The sequence below is a fragment of the Peromyscus californicus genome, unplaced genomic scaffold (genome assembly GCF_007827085.1).
Source record: "Peromyscus californicus insignis strain IS unplaced genomic scaffold, ASM782708v3 Scaffold_15__1_contigs__length_86483966, whole genome shotgun sequence".
NCBI classification, from domain to species: domain Eukaryota; kingdom Metazoa; phylum Chordata; class Mammalia; order Rodentia; family Cricetidae; genus Peromyscus; species Peromyscus californicus.
This window is the reverse complement of record NW_026294447.1, coordinates 74,834,871-74,855,631: the sequence shown is the minus strand read 5'-3', so window position 1 is coordinate 74,855,631 and position 20,761 is coordinate 74,834,871. Positions and strand designations below refer to the sequence as shown.

The following is a 20,761-nucleotide window of genomic DNA, read 5'->3' as shown; positions in this document are numbered from 1 at the left end:
ACCTCTGAGCCATCTCTCCAGCCCCTGGTCTGTTTTGTAACAAGTATAAAACTGCTTATCCCTCGCTGCACATAAAATTGCTCACCACCACGCCTACCTAACACTGCAACTCAGACGGTTTATATAAGTAGTGACTTGCTGGAAGTTTTTTTTTCCTCTTCCAATTTGTTAGTATAATCTGTGTGGGTGTACAAGTGTGCATGTAGAGATCAGAGTACAACTTTTGGGAGTTGGTTTTCTCCCTCCACTGTGGAGGTCCTGGGGATTGAACTCAGGGCATCAGGCTTGGCAGCAAGTGCCTTTACCTGCTGAGCCACTTCCCCGGCCCATGCTAGAAGTATTTGAAGCCAGAGAACTGGAAGGGAAACGAGAGAGTTGAAACCTCGCTTTAATACTCCTGGGCTCCCAGATTAGGTATCAGACAACAGACAGCCATTCTCAAGAAATAGTTTAGAAACCCTCAGGTCTATAGCATAAGGCAAATGAGTAATTTTTCAAGTTCCAGCCTTAGGCAGCAGAAATCAAACAGGTTTTGCTTATGGAGAAAAGCCAATCAATGACTGTAACTATCTTTACCAACACTGGGCAGTGGTAATAGCTGGGTCAAACCACTAAGTTTTATTATAGACCTTTAAAAGGCTAAATTTAAAGAAATTATATTTTAAATTGAAAAAATGTATTTTCAATGGGAGGGTCTGAGGCTAACCATATGGAATCAGTTTGCTCCTTCCGCCTCTGGGTTAGTGAGATCGACCCGGGTCACCAGATTTGCATGGCCAACACCTTTACCCGCCGAGCTATCTCACCAGCACCCTGACAGGCCAACTTGACCCTCGCCTCTGTGACACTGGACATGGTGCAAACATTTTAAGTCCACCACCATACACTACGTTGCGCTGGAGAATGAAGGTCCCGCTCCCTTCATACCTGCTGACATACCTTAAAAAAAGCCAAGACCATGCTAGAGAAATACAACTGTCAGCAGGACAGACGCTGCGAGAAGACAGCTACCTGACTCACCCCTGAAGAATCAGGCTAATTCCCAGGGAATATTCTGTCAGAAGCCCTAGTCAACCCTATGGTAGAGTGATATTTCCATTAAGATTAAGCAGGGCCGGGCTCAGTGCTAAGAGAGCCATGACTTCAATGTGTAAGGCCTCAAGTTCATCCCCAGTACTGCAATTTCTGGATTTGATTTTGCATAAAACATAAAAAGACTTAAGGTCTAATACAGGAGACAGGAGCAGGGAAGGGGAATATTAGGCCGGCCAAAGCTTCCCTGCAAACTACCAACCTCATGGTGTGAAGATGGGGACCACTGGAGAAATAACAGAATTAGGAGTGTGTGTGTACGCAATGACCGGAGGACAGTGTGGTGTGGTCAAGTCATAACAGAACCACTGTACTCCAAGCAGGATGGCTTTGTACTTTTTCTGTGGTCCTCCCTCCCCCTAATAGTGTCCATGGAATAGTGGGCAGTTAGTCGTCATCGCTGTAGACTCCGAGAAAGGCACAAGGACCTCCCAGAGACTCTTATAGAGGGTTCCTAACTTAGCATGCTGTGAAAGAGGAACATTTTGTGTTTTGAGTTCTATTTCCCCAAGCTAGTGGTATCAGGTCTAATACTCTGTAGAGATGCTGGGAAGCTGCAGTGAGCCCCAGCCACCAGGCAGCCAGGAGAGGAAGGCACTGCAGTCAGGGTAGTGTTTGCAGTTAGGATGCTCCACAGGTCAGGGGTACTTAAATGCATTTGGACTATTTCCAACTTGTCACGGGATGTATTCCCATTGTTGAGTCTAGAAACATCTTATGTTTGCATGCACAGTAGATACAAATATTGTCACTACAACTGAGATTTATTGATTGCTGGAAAAATGAGGTAAAAGCTTATTAGCTTCATATAAGTAAATCACAGCAAAATGGGCCCAAATACATAAACTGTCAAGTTCTTTATGTAGCTGCCTATTGATTTTAAAACTGATAAGGCTTTGCCAGACAATTCAATGTTTAGAGACAAAAACCAAAAATCACTCAATGAAAAAACACAGCTACAGAACATTTTTTATTTTTCACTAAGACTTTCCCAGAGGACATAACTAAGCTCGTCACCATCCCTACCCCCCACAAAGGGTTAGTGCACTCACTGCTGTAAAGCAGATACAAACAGTTTCCAGGACTGGAACCAACCTTAACTGGCAAAGAACACTTTCTCTCTGAATTATCATAAAAATGTTTAAGTAAAAAAAGAAAGGAAAGGAGCAAAGGGGCAACGGTGGTTTCGAATGAAAAGATCATTCACTATCGTGTCATACATTCAATCTTGGCTCTAGTAACAAAATGGAAACAGGGTTACTATCATACAAAATGTTCACTACAGCACGCTGTATGCACCTGTTCCAAGCCCACCCTCAGCCCCTAATGCTTCCAACTCAACTACTTCCCAGCCTGTTGGGCCTGTCGACGAAGGAGCACGTAGATCTTCTCTTTGATCCAGTCTTTGTTATAAGGCTGGTACGTCTGTGTATCAGCTCGGTAACTGAGGAACAGAAAGAAACATGCAAAGTTACAGAGGTCAGTTAAAGCCCACATTATAACTGCCCGAGTGTCTTCAATATGCACATTTTCACACATGAAGTGAAGCAAAAGTGGACGATGCTGTTGTTTTAACGAACAGATTTGCATCACTTAGTATAATCTTATGATAGCAAAAGCCAAGTTTCAGAGAGAGCTCTTAAGCACTCAGTTACATACCTATTGACCAAAAACCTTGTGTTCTCTCTCCCACATAGCTTCTATTTTTATAGTTCCTTTAGTGCTTAAAAAACAAAAAGCTAAACACTAGTATAAGTTTTAGATCTGCTAGATTTGTTTTGAATCAACTAAGAAATCTCTAAAAGAAAAGAATATTACTTCAACAATGATTTCCTGCTAATGTGTAAGGAACTCATAGTTTTAAGATTTGCCTTTTAAAAGGCCTACAGATGCCAGGCAGTGGTGGTGCACACCTTTAATCCCAGCACCCAGGAGGCAGAGCCAGGCAGATCTCTGTGAGTTCGAGGCCAGCCAGTCTACAGAGCGAGATCCAGGACAGGCACCAAAACTACACAGAGAAACCCTGTCTCGAAAAACAAAAAACAACAAAACAAAACAAAAGACAGGAAAATTTCAGGACATCTCTTTCAGAAGAGAAGGGTGAGACAGGAAGACCACCAGCGGCAGAACTCTTATTGATAATGAAGGTTTTCAGAGCATATAGTACCCTGAGCATCCAGCCAGTCAAGGTATCTTTAAGGGACTTGAATAGAGCAATTTTCCGGCTGGCCTAAAACTGAACTCTCTCTGGTGAGGAATCCATACTGAGGTTGTAGTCTAGGGCTGGAGAGATAGCTTAGTGAGCAGTTAAAAGCACTGGTTGCTCTCCCAGAGGACCTGGGTTTGATCCCTAGCACCGACATGGCAGCTCACAAGGGTCTGTTACTCCAGTACCAGGGGACTCAATATTCTCTTCTGAGTTCCAAAGGTATTGCAGGCATATGATACACAAACACACATGCAGGCAAAACACCATACACAGAAAACAATCAAAACAAAACCAAAGCACTGTAGCATAAAAGCACCAGGTGTGATGATAGAGAGTCCCAGCACTCAGAGGCAGGGGATCAAGTTCAAGGTCAGCCTGGTCTACAAAGTGAGTTCCAAGACAGACAGGGCTACAGAGAAACCCTGTCTCGAGAAACAAAACAACAAAGACAAATGGGGGTGGGGCTGTAAAGATGGCTCAGTGGCTAAGGGCACTTTCTGGTCTCCAGAGGACTTGGATTCAATTCCCAACACCCACATGATGGCTCATACTTATCTGTAACTCCATCTGACATCCTCTTTTGTCCTCTGAGGACACCAGAAATGCATGCAGTAAACAGACATACATGCAGGAAAGACACTCATACACATTAACAAAAAAAAAAAAAATTAGACAAGCGATAGTACTTAGTAAATTAAAGATGTTATTAAGTAGAGGGCATTACTTTTAAGTATCTGAATTAGCTCACTTAATCTTTTTTAATAACCCTGTAAGTATCTACTATCTTTAAAAATAAGAGAGGAAATCAAGGCTTAAAGGAAGTAACTGTTGTAGAATATTTTAAGGTCTGTTACTTTTGTTTATGTTGCATTTGTTTAACTCTCTGAGGCTGTGTTACTGTGACTGTGTAAGACACCTGATGGTCTAATAAAAAACTGGCCAATAGCAAAGCAGGAGAAAAGATAGGCGTGGCTGGCAGGCAGAGAAGAATATATAGAGGGAGAAATCTGGGAGGAGCTAAGATCTAGAAGCCAGAGAAGGAGTTAGACTCCAGGGGCCAGCCACCCAGCTACACAGCAAGCCATGGAGTAAGAGTAAGATTTACAGAAGTTAGAGAAAAGGAAAAGTCCAGAGGCAAAAGATGGACGGGATAATTTAAGATAAAGAAAGTTGGCTAGAAACTAAGCCAAGCTAAGGGCAGGCATCATAAGTAATAATAAGCTTCTGTGTGTGATTTATTTATTTGGGAGCTGGGTGGCAGGCTCCCCAGATATGACCAAAGACCAACCAACAAGCAACTTAACAGTTAAGTGATGCTGAGCAATATTCCCTTTTTTCTTTAGATCATAAATCTTGTCATCCACTTTATACATCAGAGCTAAACGTTCTTGGAATCAGAACCCTATTAACCTAGCTAAAACTCTACATGCTATGTTTTTCGTGGTACTAAGGACTGATATGGGGCTTTGTGCCTAGTAAGCAAGCAGTCTATAATGAGCTACATACACCCCAGTCCGCTCTTAACTTTTATTCTGAGACAGGACCTAAGTTGTCTAGCTTTACACTTTCCATCCTCCTGCCTCATCCTCCAGATTAGCTGGGATTACAAGACTCACCCCCACACATAGGGCCACTTTCCAATAATGAAAATAAACTCCAAAGAAGGAATGCTTTCTATAAGCAACAACCAATTTTTCCTGAGAGACAGGCCAGAGGTTTATTACAAACACACAGGCCATTGCCTAACACACCTAACCAATTACACTCAGTTCTTTGCTAATGCGGCTTTATGAGAAGTAGTTTAAAAAGTGAATCATTTTCTAGGATGTTCTCTGTTTATATATCCTAATTAAGTACCAATCTAGTCTACTTCAAGGTGTAGACTACAGTACAATATTTACATCAGCACTACTCAATAAAATTTAGTTATAATTATAATAGGCATATTAACATCTAAAAACCTCATACCAATGAAACAAAACAACAAAAACAAGTTCACACACTAAAACTTAAATCTCAAGAAAAGAACTTCTTTTCTTAAATGAAAATATGAAACCAATTACTTTAAGAAAAAGACTAAGAGGATGAGAAACCCAAGAAAAAGACTATTAGGTCTAGGGTACAAACAATATGAAGCTTTTAAATTAGCCCACCTTCATCCTACAATGTCAACTGACAGTTTCCTATGCCTTCGGCTTTATATTGCCAATTTAATTTCTAATCTACATGTAAATGAAAAACTATTAACTATATAAACAGACAAAAAGAGAGAAATAAATATAAATTTAAAAGACAAGGTTGCTAATACTTACACAAGACAGCTGAGATCTGCCAGATCATCGATAAAGTCAAACAACTGACTGATATCGTATGTGATGGAGGGGCTGTTGGGATTCATTCTCTTCAGATGTTCTTCATACATTTTACAAACACCTAAGGGGGGGGGGACAACACAAGAACTTATGATTGCATAAACTTCTACACATCGTAAGTCATGCTATATTGTCAGTTATCCATTTTAGAAAAACTGAGCTGGAAAAGGACTGCAGGTTGATCACTTGTTTTAATTTTTGGGACTAGCAATTTAAATTTATGAGAGTATTGATAACCATTTTGTGCTTTATAGTGAGAGGACTACTTTAAACCACTGGAGCTGAAAGACATTAAAGGTTTGGACTATGCATCTGGGTAGAGCCTGTGTTTGGCCCTCAGCAATGACCCTGCCCAGACAGGTTTTTTTTGCGGGGGGAAACAGGGTCTTTCTACATAGCCCTGGCAGTCCTGGAACTCAGAGATCTTCCTATCTCTGCCTTCCCAGTGCTGGAATTAAAGGAGCTTGTGCCACCACCTCCAGATTATACTGTGGTTCTTTTTTACCAGGTTTCTAATCATTCTAATGCTGCAGAGCAGAAAAACCCATTTCCTATTTTACCTTCAAATTTTGATGCAATGGAAAAAGTGACAATAACGGTCAATGAAGTTGGAGCTTATCTTGATATGGTGCTTAAGACCCTAGACTCTGGATTCATTAGGAATCCAGAAAGCCAGCTCATTTACCATAAAACTGAGGACCAATGACTCCACCCAGCAAACCTTACCTGGCAAATAGTAAATACATTTCCACAGGGTTCTACATATTATCTGAAATAATGCACATGAACATCAGCACAAAGCTAAGCTTGTAAATACTGATACAAGGAGATAATAAAACACCAGGTGTGGTGGGCACACCCAGCACTTAGAAAGCTAAGGCAGGAGGATCAAAAGTTCAAGCTCAGCCTCAGCTACATAGTGAGTTTGAGGCCAGCTTACAATACAGGAGACTGTCTCCAAAAACCAGAAACAAAAACCCCCAATCAATAATCACAGTATATTAACAATTATCAAAAGAGTACTTTACCTGTCTTTTTTTTTTGGAGAGAAGGCTTTGGTGCCTGTCCTAGATCTCGCTCTGTAGACCAGGCTGGCCTTGAACTTAGAGAGATCTACCTGGCTCTGCCTCCGAGTGCTGGGATTAAAGGCGTTCACCACCACTGCCAGGCCCATGACCTGTTATTTTAACCAGTCAAGCATTCTATAATACCGTTTCAGTCCATTGCTACCACCAACTACTCTAAGAACAAATGCTATCAATATTAATTACCTGTGGGCAACATGCCCTATACTGTAATACACAAGCCCTTAAGGCACCTCTAAAGAAACTCCTTAAAATTTCCAGTGACAGGCTACACTCAGTTTTACATGTTTTTATGTGTGTTTGCACACGTGGAGGTGAAATGTCATCTTGCTTCATCTTTGAAACAGGGTCTCTTCACTAGCCTGCAGCTCACTCAGGCTAGGCTGGCCAGTCACTAGGATCCACTTGTTTCTACAGCTCAGCATTAGGATTAGTACATGTTACCAGGTTTGACTTGTTTACAGGGGTATTGGGCTCTCACACTCACGGGTGCTTACTCCTTTGCTGACTAAGCTATCCCTCCACCCCCTTCTAATTGCTACTGACACATTACACTGAAATCATATAACTGATAAAATTAAAAGGAAGTGAAGCCCAGGAAAGTAAATTCACTGCTCGTCCCCATTGTCACGTTTAGTGATCACAGACCATGCTGATCTGCCACCACCAGAAAGAACTAACATTTACTCAGCACTCCACTACAGGCTGTAGCCAGAGCAACAAAAAACTAGTTAGAACTAGTAAATGAGGTACCAAGGCTGTAACATACAAGATCAATATATGAAAACCAGCCGGATTTCTATACAATTAAAAGTAAAAAACTAAACCCAAACCAAACAAAACCCAAACCAAACAAAAAACATTTTAACTCCATATACAATATAATAAAGCTCTTACCAATAAATTTAACAGAAGCTGACTTGTGGAGAGGAGGGAGGGGCATACAGGTAGATGTTCAAGGAAGAGAAAGTGTTTGCTATTGGCAGTGGGAGGCTTGAACCTAGGGCTTTATGCACACTAAGCAAATGCTCTACTCCTGAGCCACACCCCAGCCTCAGTCCTCCCACCTCGACTTTATCAGAAAGCACCGAGTGTCCAGCTCAGACTGTCAGGCTGGCTTCAAGTTTGTGCTCCTCTTGACTCAGCCTAAGTGCTAGGATCCCACGATGACGGTGATGACAGCGCTCATCTTTTAACTCTTTAAAATGGAAATTAAACCACCACCACTCCTCTTCTCAACAGTGTCATATGTAGCCCAGGCTAGCCTTGAACTCATTGTAGCTGAGGATAAACTTGAACTTCTGATCTTCCTGCCTCCACTTTCCAAGTGCTTACCCTTCTACCTGTGTATGTGGTGCCAAGGAACCAACTCAGGCTTTGTACATGCTAGACAAGTCACCCTATAAAATGAGCTACATCCCAGGCTCAAACTACAATTTCTAATCTAAGAAGGAAAATGGAGTTATAAAACACAGAAGAACCTGAAATGCACACTGCTAGGTTGCAGAAACCAGTACAAAAATGTGTATGCAATAATTCCAACTGACACAGTGGGCCTGTAGGGGATGTGTGTGGGGAGAGGGGGGCGGTGGTGATGGTGTTAGCATTCAAGGATTTAATTAACTATGGGTTGAAAACATTTGAAAATCAAATTTCACAGGTACTGAACATTTATAGAGTTTCTTATTTCCCCAAGAAAAAAAATGTGTAATAGTTATTTACAACATTTACACTGTATTAGGTATTACAGGTGTAAAGACTGGTTGCCATGGGTCTGGAGGGTGATACAGGTATAGATTTTAAGGGAATGAAACCTTTCTTTATGGCCATATATCAACAAGCACATCATCTAACCAATTTGGTAAAATTCACAGAACTGAACACCACAGAATGAACCCTAATGTAAACTAGGGAGAGTCACCAATGTGTCAGCCCCAGCTCACCACTGTTAACAACTGTGCCACACCAACGTAAGATGTCAATGGATGAGGTAGGAGGAGATGAAGGACTGACTTTATATTCTGTTCAATTTTTCTATAAACCTAAACCCATCCATCAGTTAAAGTACATTAATTAAAAACAAACCAAAGGCAGACACAGTGGTACATATCTATAATCCAAGTACTCAAGAGGCTAAGGTAGAAGACTCTTGCATTCTAGGTTAGCCTGGATAGGTATCAAAACTGTCATAAACAGACAAACAAGTTAGATTTTACTAAGATTAACAAAGGCCAGGAAATGCCACTGTCCAAAACCTAGACATAACAACACGGACATTATGCTAAGACAGTGTTGGGATTAAAGGCGTGCGCCACCACCTACTGGCTCCCCTTCATCTTTTAAGAGTAGAATTTAATGGCAGTGCCAAGGGTATTGCACTAGCTACCTTGAAGTGAAGTCACCTTTGATTGTAAGCAGCTTTTGGTTTTATAGGCATTATTAATCACTGTTAGATTTGGAGCCTAACCCAGTTAAGTTTTGAATAATCAACAGTTTTAGGGACTTGTTGAACAGACAAACCAAATCAACTATATAGCCTTTTGACAGACAGTGGCAAAGATGCCGGGCGGTGGCGGCACACGCCTTTAATCCCAGCACTAGGGAGGCAGAGCCAGGCGGATCTCCGTGAGTTTGAGGCTGGCCTGGTCTACAGAGCGAGATCCAAGACAGGCACCAAAACTACACAGAGAAACCCTGTCTTGAAAAACAAACAAACAACAACAACAACAAAAATGGCAAAGAACTAACAACTTCCTAGAAACAATGCAGGGCAGCACAACCTGTTAACCAGTCTGTGCTCTAATGGTTTACCTAGTGAAGAAACGTCGAAAGCTAACTGCTCCTTGGGAGGAGTGGGAATCTAGCAAAGGCACAATAAACTGTATTGATCTGCTTCTACGAACCTTGGCTTGCTCTGAGCTAACTTATTTTCTAACATTTTCATGGGCCTTTTTGGTTTTTTGAGACAGGGTTTTTCTGTGTAACAGCCCTGGCTCTTCTGGAACTCACTTTGTAGACCAGGCTAGCCTCAAATCATAGAGATCTGCCTGCCTCTGCTTCCCAAATGCTGGGATTAAAGGCTTATGCCACCACCGCCCGACTAGCTTTTAACATTTATTGATTTAATAGTCAGGTTACGAGATTTCAGAAGGTATTCTCAGAGCCAGCCATAACAACTCCCTGGTGCTACAGTTTAGTCAGAATACATAAGAGCTGTGTGTAAAATACCCATTCAGAACAATTTTTTTTTTTTTTTTTTTTTTTTTTTGGTTTTTCGAGACAGGGTTTCTCTGTGTAGCTTTGCGCCTTTCCTGGAACTCACTTGGTAGCCCAGGCTGGCCTCGAACTCACAGAGATCCACCTGGCTCTGCCTCCCGAGTGCTGGGATTAAAGGCGTGCGCCACCACTGCCCGGCTAGAACAAAATATTTTAATAGTCCATGCTAACATCAATTTTCCCTGCTTAAAATAGTAATCAAGAAATCTTGGGGGAAAACCAATTCCAGTTCTCATTATCTTGTGAGATAATGATATTTATCTCACAAGAGAACGGTCTCAGCCTTGATCAGTTTACCTTCGGTGACCACTCACCTTCCATGCACTCATTCACAGACTCATAGTCCGCGTAAGTTCTGCCTTCTGGTCTCTTGGTAGGCTGTACCAACAAAATGGTGTGAGACTGAAAGAGAAAACAATTTCAATGTACATCCTAATATGCATTTCAGAAATTCACATCATGACATAAGGCCCTAGCGTATGACACAAATGTTATTTATTAGAACATAATTAACTAGGTTGCTCTTCCCACAACACGGAAGGAAGCCTCTGTCCATGTTATCAGTGCTGGGGTGACAAACCCCCTAAGTCAGTCCCTTACTCTGAGTCATTTCTCCAACTCCAAATTTACGTGCCAGCAAGTACTCACAAAAGCGACCATGTACTCTTTAATATCTCTCCTTGCCAACCTTCAAAACCTGTTTTCTGTCGCCACTGGTCTCTAGTTCTATTAACTCTCAATAAAAACGAAGACAGGGTGATAAAGGGAGAGGAAGAGGGAATACTATAATCACTCTATCAACCCAAGGTCTTTTTCCAACTGGAGCACAACAGTGGAACCTCACTTTTATTCAGGAGTTACTCTCACATCAATGTGCAAGATAAATTAGTAATATAAAATGAATACAGTTAAATACCAGCCTTAAATGGAATCCTGGTCTTCAGTAAGAGGAGCCAATGCTCTTAATCACTAAGCTGCCACTCCAGACCCACTTCTTACTATCTTGAAAAAAAAAGAGCCAGGAGGTGGTGGCACACGCCTTTAATCCCAGCACTAGGGAGGCAGAGCCAGGCGGATCTCCGTGGGGTTCAAGGCCAACCTGGTCTATAGAGTGAGATCCAGGATAGGCACCAAAATTTAAACTATCAACAAATTGGAACCAAGATGTCTTAAGATCTAGGTTTTCTGGATAAAAAACAGTACTTTAAATCACGGGATTAGATTTGTTTTATAGGGGTTCATAAAGGCCAGCTACTCAAAGCACTTTCAGTATATCACTTGTTGAGAACTTATGAGAACTATATTTATACTCTTGCAGTGGCTTATCCTAAACAAGCTATTCATTCTTTGCCACATTTTTTAAATTTTAAGTCAAACTAAGAAATAATTTGAGAGCCGGGCGGTGGTGGCACACGCCTTTAATCCCAGCCCTCGGGAGGCAGAGCCAGGTGGATCTCTGTGAGTTCGAAGCCAGCCTGGTCTACAACACGAGATCCAGGACAGGCACCAAAGCTACACAGAGAAACCCTGTCTCAAAACAGACACACACAAATTTTTTTTTGAAAGAATACCATTTGAAAAGTGTACACACACACACAATCCTGCTCCAAATAAATCCCGCGAACCTCTCTCCCTTTTGTTTACTAAAGAACAGGAAGGGCTGGGGTACTGGAGAGATGGCTTTGAGGTTAAAAGCGCAAGCTGCTCTTCCAAGGGACCAGTTTTTCGGTTTCCTGCCCCTACAGGGTTGCTCACAATCATCTGTAATCCCAATTCTAGGGAATCGGGCGTCCTGTTTTGTCTGCCGCAGGCACTGAACCCAAGTGGCACAGACATGCAGGCAAAACACCAATAAACAGAAAAAAAAAATCTTTTAAGACTCCCAGAAGCAAAACAACAATACACGAGAGGGTTGAAGAGATAGCTCAGTGGTTAAGAGCACGTGCTACTCTCACAAAGGACCCGAGTTTGGTTCCCAGCACCCACATTCGCTTGTTCTAACTCCAGATCCTGGGGATCTCACACCCTCTTCTGGCTTCAGCGGGCACCTGTACTCGACATGCACAAACACAGATCCGTAATTTAACAAACAAAACAAAAGCCTTTACAGGACGTATAAACCACACTTTACTACATCCCTGTCAGATTCTAGGGCCTGGACCCTGGAGTCTCTTTTCAGGCTCCACTCTCAAGAAAAGCAAAGTAGAAAGAACAAGACCGAAGGCAAACCGGGGCAACTGAGGATACTGAAAAAGGGAAAATACTTCTTTTTTTTTTTTTTGGAACACTGCGGGGACGGCTGAGGAGGCACACTGCCAAGGAAACCCGACCCCCCAGCCCCACATGCGACGAACAAACAGTAAGGTGACGAGCGTGTCAGTTTCAGAAAAGGCCATTGTTCCCACAGTCCGCATCGGAAGAGAAAGAGCCGGCACCCCACGCCTCCCTCTTCCGGGCGGCAGCGATCCGCAGACGGTGCACCCCTTTGCCCACCGCACACCTCGCCCGCACCAGCAGGCGGGCGCGCAGCCGCAAGGCGGACCAGGTCCGGGGCCTACAGCGAGGCCCCGCGTCTCAGCGTCGGGAAGGGGAAGGGTCGATCCGCGAGCTGGGGGGGGGGGGGGGGAGGCGGGGAGCAGCTCGCTCGCGCTGGATGGGCGGGCACAGGAGGAGTGGGAAGATGGACGGAGCAGGGGTGGCCCCAGAAAGTCGGGGACCCCGGCCACCGCGGAGGACTCACCATCGCGCCAAACGCTTTGCTGCAGCCGCCGCTAACACCGCTGCCGCCGCACACGAGCTCAGCCGCAACGCCGCCAACAGCCAATCCCGCGAGAGCGGTCGCCGGAAATCGTCGGAAGCGCGACGCGAAAGAGCCTTTTTGAGCCATAGAGCGTCGCGCATTTCCGGTTTCTAGAGCGGATATTGACTCCGTTTCAGCCATCTTGGGTAAGGGCGCGGAGATGTGTAAGAATTTTGCCGCTTTAGAAACAGCAGTTTGTTTCGGGACGCTGCCTTCTGTACTTCAATTAGCCGACGGGTGACTGAAATGATGGAGAACACAACAGTGACACTAGTCTTTTTTTTCTTTTTTTTTTTTTTAAACCTTTCTAAAAAATGGCGGCAATATAACTACCGCGGCCTATAGGTCCGTTGTAACCCGGAAGTGTCCTGCTTTAGAGGGGGCGGTGAGACAATCCGGAAGTGGGAGTAATGAAGAGGTGCCACTTGGCGGCCATGGCAGCTGTAGTATTGGCGACTCAGGGTCAGGGCCTGGCTGAGGGAAGTACCATGGGCAGCACCCGGTGTAGGGCAGAGACAGCGTTGTGTCGACTTGGCTGTTGAATCCTCGGGGCCCACTGTTGACTTGCGGGACAGCTTGCTCGACGCTAGACTTGGAAGGGAGTTTGCTGGGACTGGTGGGCTGGTCCCTGGGGGCGGATCACCTGCGGGGCCACCCTAGGGAACCAGGTACCGACCGAGGTGAAGACACTTAGCTTTACTTTTTTCCTGCTGCTACCAGACACACTGTCTAGGGGAGTGGGTCGGTTTGCCACCCTCATTCCGAAGATTGAAGAGATCTCTTTCGCACAGTTTCTCCATCTGTTACCCATCGGAATCCCGGTGATTGGCATCCAAGAACCTGAGATTGAGCAAAGTTTTCTCTGGTGCTAGTGTCAGCAAAAAGGAGCCTGCTTCTTGGTACGCAGGAGAGCAGCGTGATTCGTGAACACACCGGCTGGTGGCAAGGTTGAAAAAAGTGGGAAACTCCCTTGTTCTCCTGGAAAAATCACACGTCTAAAGAGCCTAAGCGCCTTTTCAAACCGCTGGAATTTTGAAGCCTGGTGGTAGAGGGTCACTGCAGGAGGGCAGAATGGATGATTTTCTCTCCATTAGTCTGCTGTCTTTGGCGATGTTGGTGGGATGTTACGTGGCTGGAATCATTCCTTTGGCTGTTAATTTCTCAGAGGTAAGAAATTCTCGTTTTTTGCCAAGTGTTAGGATGGCGCTAGACATAGTGATATTTGCAAAGAGAAGCTGTTTCTCAGCTCTAAGGTCTCATTAAGGAAAAGATATGTAACAGTTCACAGTAGAAACAAAGTTCAGTTCTATAAATATTTTGTTTGTTTCTTTTGTTTAGTTTTATTTATTTTTATTTTATGTGCATTGGTGTTTTGCTTACATGTAGGTCTGTGTGAGAGTGCCAGACCTCCTGGATCCGGAGTGACAGACAGCTGTGAGCTGCCATGTGGGTGCTGGGAATTGAGCCCCGGTCCTTTGGAAGAGTAGCCCGTGCTCTTAACCGCTGAGCCATCTCTCTAGCCCCTTGTTTTTATTTGTTAAGACAGGGTTTCTCTGCGTAGCTGTTGCTATCCTGGAACTCTGTAGACCATGCTGGCCTCGAACTCACAGAGATCCACTTGCCTCTGCCTCCCAAATGCTAGGATTAAAGGCGTGTGCCTCCACCTCCCAGCTCTGCTCTGTAAATTTTAACGGAGAGTAGTGGATAATCCACTGAAGAACCTGGAGTGTTCAGACTCCTCTGAAAACTATATACAAAAAAACTGGGGCTCTGTGCATTTTCCTAGAGAGAGGCACGGTAGTTACATTCTGATGGTTCCCGGAGGTTTCAAGAGACCAAGGTACCAGATAAAAACAAATGGAGACTATGACTTTGTCCATGTGAGTCAAAATCAGTATAACAATTTCTTGAGAAATTATGGATTTTTTTTTTTTTGAGGAAAGCTTAGTTGTCAGTACTACAATCAGTGTGACAAAAAACAAACAAACAAAACCCAAACCAAACAAACAAAAAACTAAAGTAGGTTGTTATTATCATTTTCTTTCAAAGAAGCCAAGAACTGGAATGGATATTCTGAGATTATTTCAAATCTGTTTGCTTAGAAATAACTTTTTGGTTAATATGTTTGGACACTTGTTCATTTGTTAGGTTGTCTTCCCTTAAACAGGTTAGCTGAAGGGGAGAGAGGACACACTCATCTATTCTTTAGATTGTCGCAAAGAGTTCCCTAGGTGCACAGTGCTCAAAGGTTTAGGGAGAAAAACTACTCCATTCAAGAGAATTTCAGGGTTTTCCTCAAGATCAGCACTGAAATAAGCCCTTGCCTCAGTTCTATTCCTGAAAGGACTAATTTCCTCAAAGGAAGATGAGGGATAGATGAGGCGTGAGGTAGGCCTTGAAGAGAGTCAGAAGAAAGGACATTGATGGTGGAAACACCAGCCTGGGTGGAGAGGGTGGTGAGGCAGGCAGTGGAGGTCAGCCTTCAGCCAGGGAAAGGGACGCTTCTCTTGGACTGCGCTCTTCCTTTTCCTTTCCGTTTTCATCTGTGCCCTTTGGGGATACAATTATAACATGAAGACATTTCATTTTATTGTGTATATATGTTATGGATATTTTGCCTACATGTTTGTCTGTGTACCACATGCATGCCTCGTGTCATTGGAGGCCAGAAGTCCTGGGGTCCCCTGGAACTGGGGTTAAAAAGGGTTGTGAGCCACCCTGTGGGTGCTGGGAATATAATCCGGGTCCTCTAGAAGAACAGGTAGTGCTTTTAACTGCGGAGCCATCTCTCCAGCCCCTAGCAATAACACATTTTTAAAAAGTTATATATTACCTAACTTGACTCACTGAAAGGGCTGGGGTATAGCCAGATAGTGTTTGCCTAGAGCATGCAAGGCCTAGGTGTGGTATCCAGCACTGTCACAGGCAAAACCCACAGCAGACTCCCTGAGCTACAACAAGGAAACAGGCTGTGTAACTTGAAAAGTTCACCAAGTATCTTGGAATGGGCTGCTCTGACTCAGAGCTGTTCTCAGCCACTGTCCATCGTGGCAAGGGTACATAGTACATGTACTACGTAGCTCATAGACAGATCCAGCCCACAGACTTACTGTTAGATTAGCATATTTAAATTTTCGTTACTGTTTTTTCTCATGTCTTCTGTCAAGATAGCAGAGGCCGCCGGACAGTGCTGGAGCATGCCTTTAATCCCAGCACTTGGGAGGCAGAGGCAGGCGGATCTCTGTGAGTTCGAGGCCAGCCTGGGCTGCAGAGTGAGTTCCAGGACAGGTGCAAAGCTACACAGAGAAACCCTATCTCGAAAAACCAAAAGAAAAAGAAAAAAAAAAAAAGATAGCAGAGGCTCTCCTTGACCAATGAAGTTCTCTTTTGGGTTACTTTCCTGCCTAGGCTTTCTGAACCTCCTGTTTTTCCTCTATCATATTTTCTTTCTTTCTTTTAAAATATTTATTTATTTTATGTGTGTGAGTATTTTGTGTACCCGGTGCTCTTGGAGGCCAGAAGAGAGCATCAGATTCCTTAGAACTAGTTTAACAGATGATTATGATCCACCATATTGGGCTGGGAATCGAACTCCCATCTACTGGGAGAGCAGCAGTGCACTTAACCACTGAGCCATCTCTCCAGCCCAGCCTATATCTTCTTATACTTGTTTTAGAATTGGATTGGTGTTATTAGGGTGACATTTGTGAGGCTTGGATTGGTTTGTATATTTAAATACTTTAATTGAGGTAAAATTTATTTTTTTATTTTTTTGTTTGTTTTGATACAAGGTCTCACTATATAGCTCTGGCTGGCTTCAAACTCACAGGGATCTACCTGCCTACCTCTTTCTCCCAAGGATTAAAGGTGTGCACCACCAGGCCTGGCTTAGCTAGGGTAAAATTCAAGTAAGCAATTTATAGTTTGTTTTTTGGCTTTTTGTTTTGTTTTGTTGAGATAGGGTTTCTTTGTGTAGCAGCCCTGATTTCCTTGGAACTTACTTTATAGAACAAGCTGATCTTGAACTCACAGAGATCCAACTGCCTTTGCCTCCCAAGTTTTGGGATTAAAGGCATGAACCACCATGCTTGATGAGTTTTCTTTTTCTCAAACTTGGTTTTTGAAATTTTTGTTTGTTTATTTATTTTATTTTATTTTACACAGAGAAACCCTCTCTGTAGCCCTGGCTGTCCTAGAACTTGCTCTGTAGACCAGGCTGGCTCAGAGATCTGCCTGCCTCTGCCTCCCAAGTGCTGGGATCAAAGGTGTGCACCACCACAGTCTGGCTGTTTTTTGAGGCAGGGTTTCTCTGTGTAACAGCCCTGGCTGTCCTGAAATTCACTCTGTAGACTAGGCTGGCTTCGAACTCACAAGGATCCACCTATCTCTGCCTCCCTAAAGCTGGGATTAAAAACATACACCTCCATGCCATCTGAAGAATTTCTCAGAACAGAAATAAAGCCAGATGATTAATGGAACCATTAATTCTTACACACTAGTTCTCTGAAGTTGCTGTAGCAGAGGCCACTTGTTACACCCGACGATTAGAAAGTGTACAGCATTGATTTCTCCCACTTTCTCCTCATCTGCAAACCACCCTTATCCATGCTTGTGAGACTTTCTTTGCCCTTAGCCCTGGAGACTGTACCTTCGTGAATTTTTGATTTATGAAACAAAGAACAATTTTAATTGTCAAATTAATTATATATAACTATGGTAATGAAGATGCTAATTTTTCAGCATATGAGGAAGTGAAAAACTAGTCTTGTGATGGAGGCCATAGCTGGCCTTCCATAAATGAGGTCCTGTGTGGCATCTTGTGTTTTTTTAGATTCAGTTGCCTAGGAGCAGCTTGCTTTGGCAGTTAGTAACAGTGCTGTGGAAACAGACTGAGCTTATCTTACCTAGTTTACACTCAGCAGCTGCCCTGATCCTTGCATGAAGTAGATAAAGATGGCCAGAGTGGGATTTTAGGTTGATTGCCTGAGGATTATTTTTGTTTTAAATTTCCATTCCAATCCAGACCAGTACATTTGCAAAAATGAAATGAAGGGGAACAAAAGGCTAGCAAATGCAATCCCACAGGTGTTAATAGAGTCAGCAGACATAAAATTATTCCTGTATTTGTAATAACTATATTGTTAGAAAAGTTTCTGAAGCCAGGCGGTGGTGGCGCATGCCTTTAATCCCAGCACTCTGGAAGGCAGAGCCAGGCGGATCTCTTGAGTTCGAGGCCAGCCTGGGCTACAGAGTGAGTTCCAGGACAGGCACCAAAAGCTACACACGGAGAAACCCCGTCTTGAAAAACTAAAAAAAAAAAAAAAAAAAAAAAAAGTTTCCGAATACTTTGAGTCTGGGGACTTTTTTGTATGAGAGCAGTTTGAGTTTTCATCTGTTGAGACAGTGTGAGTCCATAGTAGATAAATGAGGATAGTGCTTGTGTTATGATGATTTTAGAGCTCAGTTCAACTAACTCCCGATCTCAGAGAGACGACACACTAGGTCACTTGGTATCAGGACAGGCCTGTAATCCCAGCATCAGAGACCAAGGCAGGAAGATCACAAGTTTGAGGCAGCCTCTGCTGCATAGTGAGTTTCAAGTAAGCCTGAGCTACTGAAAAACACCATGTTTCAAAAACCAAAACAAGAAGGAAGAGCAGCCAGGCAGTGGTGGCACACGCCTTTAATCCCACCACTCTGGAGGTAGAGGCAGGTGGATCTCTTTGAGTTCGAGGCCAGCCTGGGCTACAGAGTGAGTTCCAGGAAAGGTGCAAAGCTACACAGAGAAACCCTGTCTTGAAAAAAAAAAAAAAAAAAGAGGAAGAGCACACCAATTGGTTATTTAATATCATATAGTCATCCCTGAAGGCATATGTACAAGAGAGGTTATACAGACTGACCAGGTTATATTCAGGAATATATATGTATATACTTATACATGCAATAACAATGAAAAAAGACATGAGTTTGAAGAGAGCAAGGAGGAGTATATGGAAGGATTCGCAGGGAAGGAAGAAACGTAATTACATCATAACCTCACAAACAACAACACAAATCCAAATCAGCGTCATTGTTTGAGCCAGCAGTTCAACACACAGCTCTTGTCTGTGCTAGTCTTACAGGCTGCTGTAAGACTGAAATGGAATAAGCCTAACCTAGGCCTAGAACATGGTAAGGACATTTGAAATGTGTGTGTGTGTGGGGGGGGGGGGGGATTCAGTACTGCTTGTAAAGCCTTGTAAGATCTTCATCTGATTTATATTTGGGGGGGGGGGTGCAGTGAACTTTATTGGTGGTATTCAAGAGAGTAGGGTTCCCTAAGCCTTTTGCCTTCTTCTGGGGGTCTGGGATGGAAATGTGAGGTGATATGCTCAGTGCTGGGAGCTGAGTAGGGGACAGGGACTCCTCAGCCTCCGAGGGCCTCTCATCCTCTCATGTTCTTGCTGGGGTGTGTGGTCCAGAGCTTCTTACTCCTTAGAGACCTTGAGGTCCACCACCCTGTTTCTGTAGCCATATTCATGGTCATACTGGGAAATGAGCTTTACAGAATTATCATTGACAGCAATGCCAGCCCATAATCAAGGCTGGAAGAGTGAGTGTCAAGTCGCAGGAGATAGCATGGTCCTCAGTGTAGTCCTTTAGTGGGCCCTCCGATGCCTGCTTCACTACCTTCTTGATGTCGTCATACTTGGAAACTTTGTCCAGGCAGCATGTCAGATCCACAGTGGACACATTGAGGGTAGGAACACAGAAGGCAATGCCACTCCGATTCCCGTTCAGCTCTGGGATGACCTTGCCCCCAGCCTTGGCAAGTGGATGCAGGGATGATGTTCTGGGTAGCCCCACAGCTGTGATATCATGGACTGTGGTCATGGGTCCCTCCACAATGATAAAGTTGACATGAATGGCCTTGGCCAGCGGCCTAAGCAGTTGGTGCTGCAGGAGGCACTGCTGACAGTCTTTCTTGAGTGAGTTGTTACACGTCTCATGGTTCACACCCATCACAAACATGGGGGCATCAGCAGCAGGGGTGGAAATGATGACACTTTGGGCTTCACCCTTCCAGTGGGCCTCAGCCTTCTTCATGATGGTGAAGATACCAGTAGAGGCCACAACACACTCAGCACCAGCATTACCCCATTTATGTTGTCGGGAATCTCCCTTCCAGAAGATGGAGATTGTCTTCCCATAGTGACAAGTTTCCTATTCTCAGCTTTGACTGTGCCATGGAACTTGCTGTAGGTGGAGTCATACTAGAACATGTAGACCATGTAGTTGAGGTCCATGAAGGGGTCATTGATGACGACAATATCCACTTTGTCAGAGGTCAAGGCAGCCCTGGTAACCAGGTATCCAATATAGCCAAATCTGTCCATGCCAACCTTCACCATCATGTCTTAGGGATGAGGCTGGCACTGCACAAGAAGATACAGCTGTCTCTGAAGAGGGAGGAGCAGAGAGCCTGAGTTATAATTTTGAAAGTTTATTTTTATTAGCACTTGTTAGTTACACATGACAGTGGGTTTCACTATGGGCTGTTTATGCATACATATGTTTTTGTCATCTCCACCCTCGTTGCCTTTACCTGCTCCCCTTTACCCACTGACCCCCTTCTTCTACCTAGTCCCTCCTCCACTTTTATGTCTTTCTTTCTTTCTTTTTGATGACCCAGTGACTCTCATTAGGGCTGCTTACGGGATCCTGGGTGAGGGGTTAATAACAGGCATGTTATTGTAGCTGTACCACTGAAGAAATTTCTCTCCCTCCCAGACTGACCATTTACTATCTGTAGATAGACAGGGAGGGGCTGGGCTGTGGCTTCTGAGCCCCTCCTTCCCCAGCTGTCATTATCTGCTTATAGGTTCTACAGGAGGTGACTTTGGAAAGGATGGTTCATGAGCCTTTTTCCCTTCCATGACAGGATGTT

General features: G+C 43.8%; 2 protein-coding genes across 3 annotated transcripts in view; one reads left to right on the top strand and one right to left on the bottom strand.

The window, feature by feature from the left end:
- Nucleotides 1–1,837: 1,837 nt before the first annotated feature.
- Nucleotides 1,838–12,990, bottom strand: Erh (ERH mRNA splicing and mitosis factor). Its single transcript, XM_052739443.1, has 4 exons — nucleotides 12,775–12,990; nucleotides 10,349–10,436; nucleotides 5,614–5,734; nucleotides 1,838–2,536 (listed from the first exon to the last, which is right to left on the bottom strand). Exons 1-4 carry the CDS (start codon nucleotides 12,973–12,975, stop codon nucleotides 2,434–2,436), a joined length of 513 nt encoding a protein of 170 aa, XP_052595403.1. The 5' UTR covers nucleotides 12,976–12,990; the 3' UTR covers nucleotides 1,838–2,433.
- Nucleotides 12,991–13,199: 209 nt separating this feature from the next.
- Nucleotides 13,200–20,761, top strand: part of Slc39a9 (solute carrier family 39 member 9) — a 46,950-nt gene continuing 39,388 nt past the window's right edge. The window contains exon 1 of one of the 2 annotated variants that reach the window (XM_052739442.1): nucleotides 13,200–14,001. In XM_052739442.1, coding sequence (XP_052595402.1) covers nucleotides 13,906–14,001 — 96 coding nt within the window. In that variant the 5' untranslated portion in view covers nucleotides 13,200–13,905. The remainder of the gene's footprint in view (nucleotides 14,002–20,761) is intronic. The other variant, XM_052739439.1, reaches the window with a different exon arrangement.

Coding starts and splice junctions, on each gene's coding strand:
- Erh (XM_052739443.1), bottom strand. CDS start 12,975: ATGGCTGAAACGGAGTCAATATCCGCTCTAGAAACCGGAAATGCGCGA. Junction 5,735..10,348: donor TGTGAATGAGTGCATGGAAG/GTGAGTGGTCAC, acceptor CCCCCCCCTTAG/GTGTTTGTAAAATGTATGAA. Junction 2,537..5,613: donor GCAGATCTCAGCTGTCTTGT/GTAAGTATTAGC, acceptor TCTGTTCCTCAG/TTACCGAGCTGATACACAGA.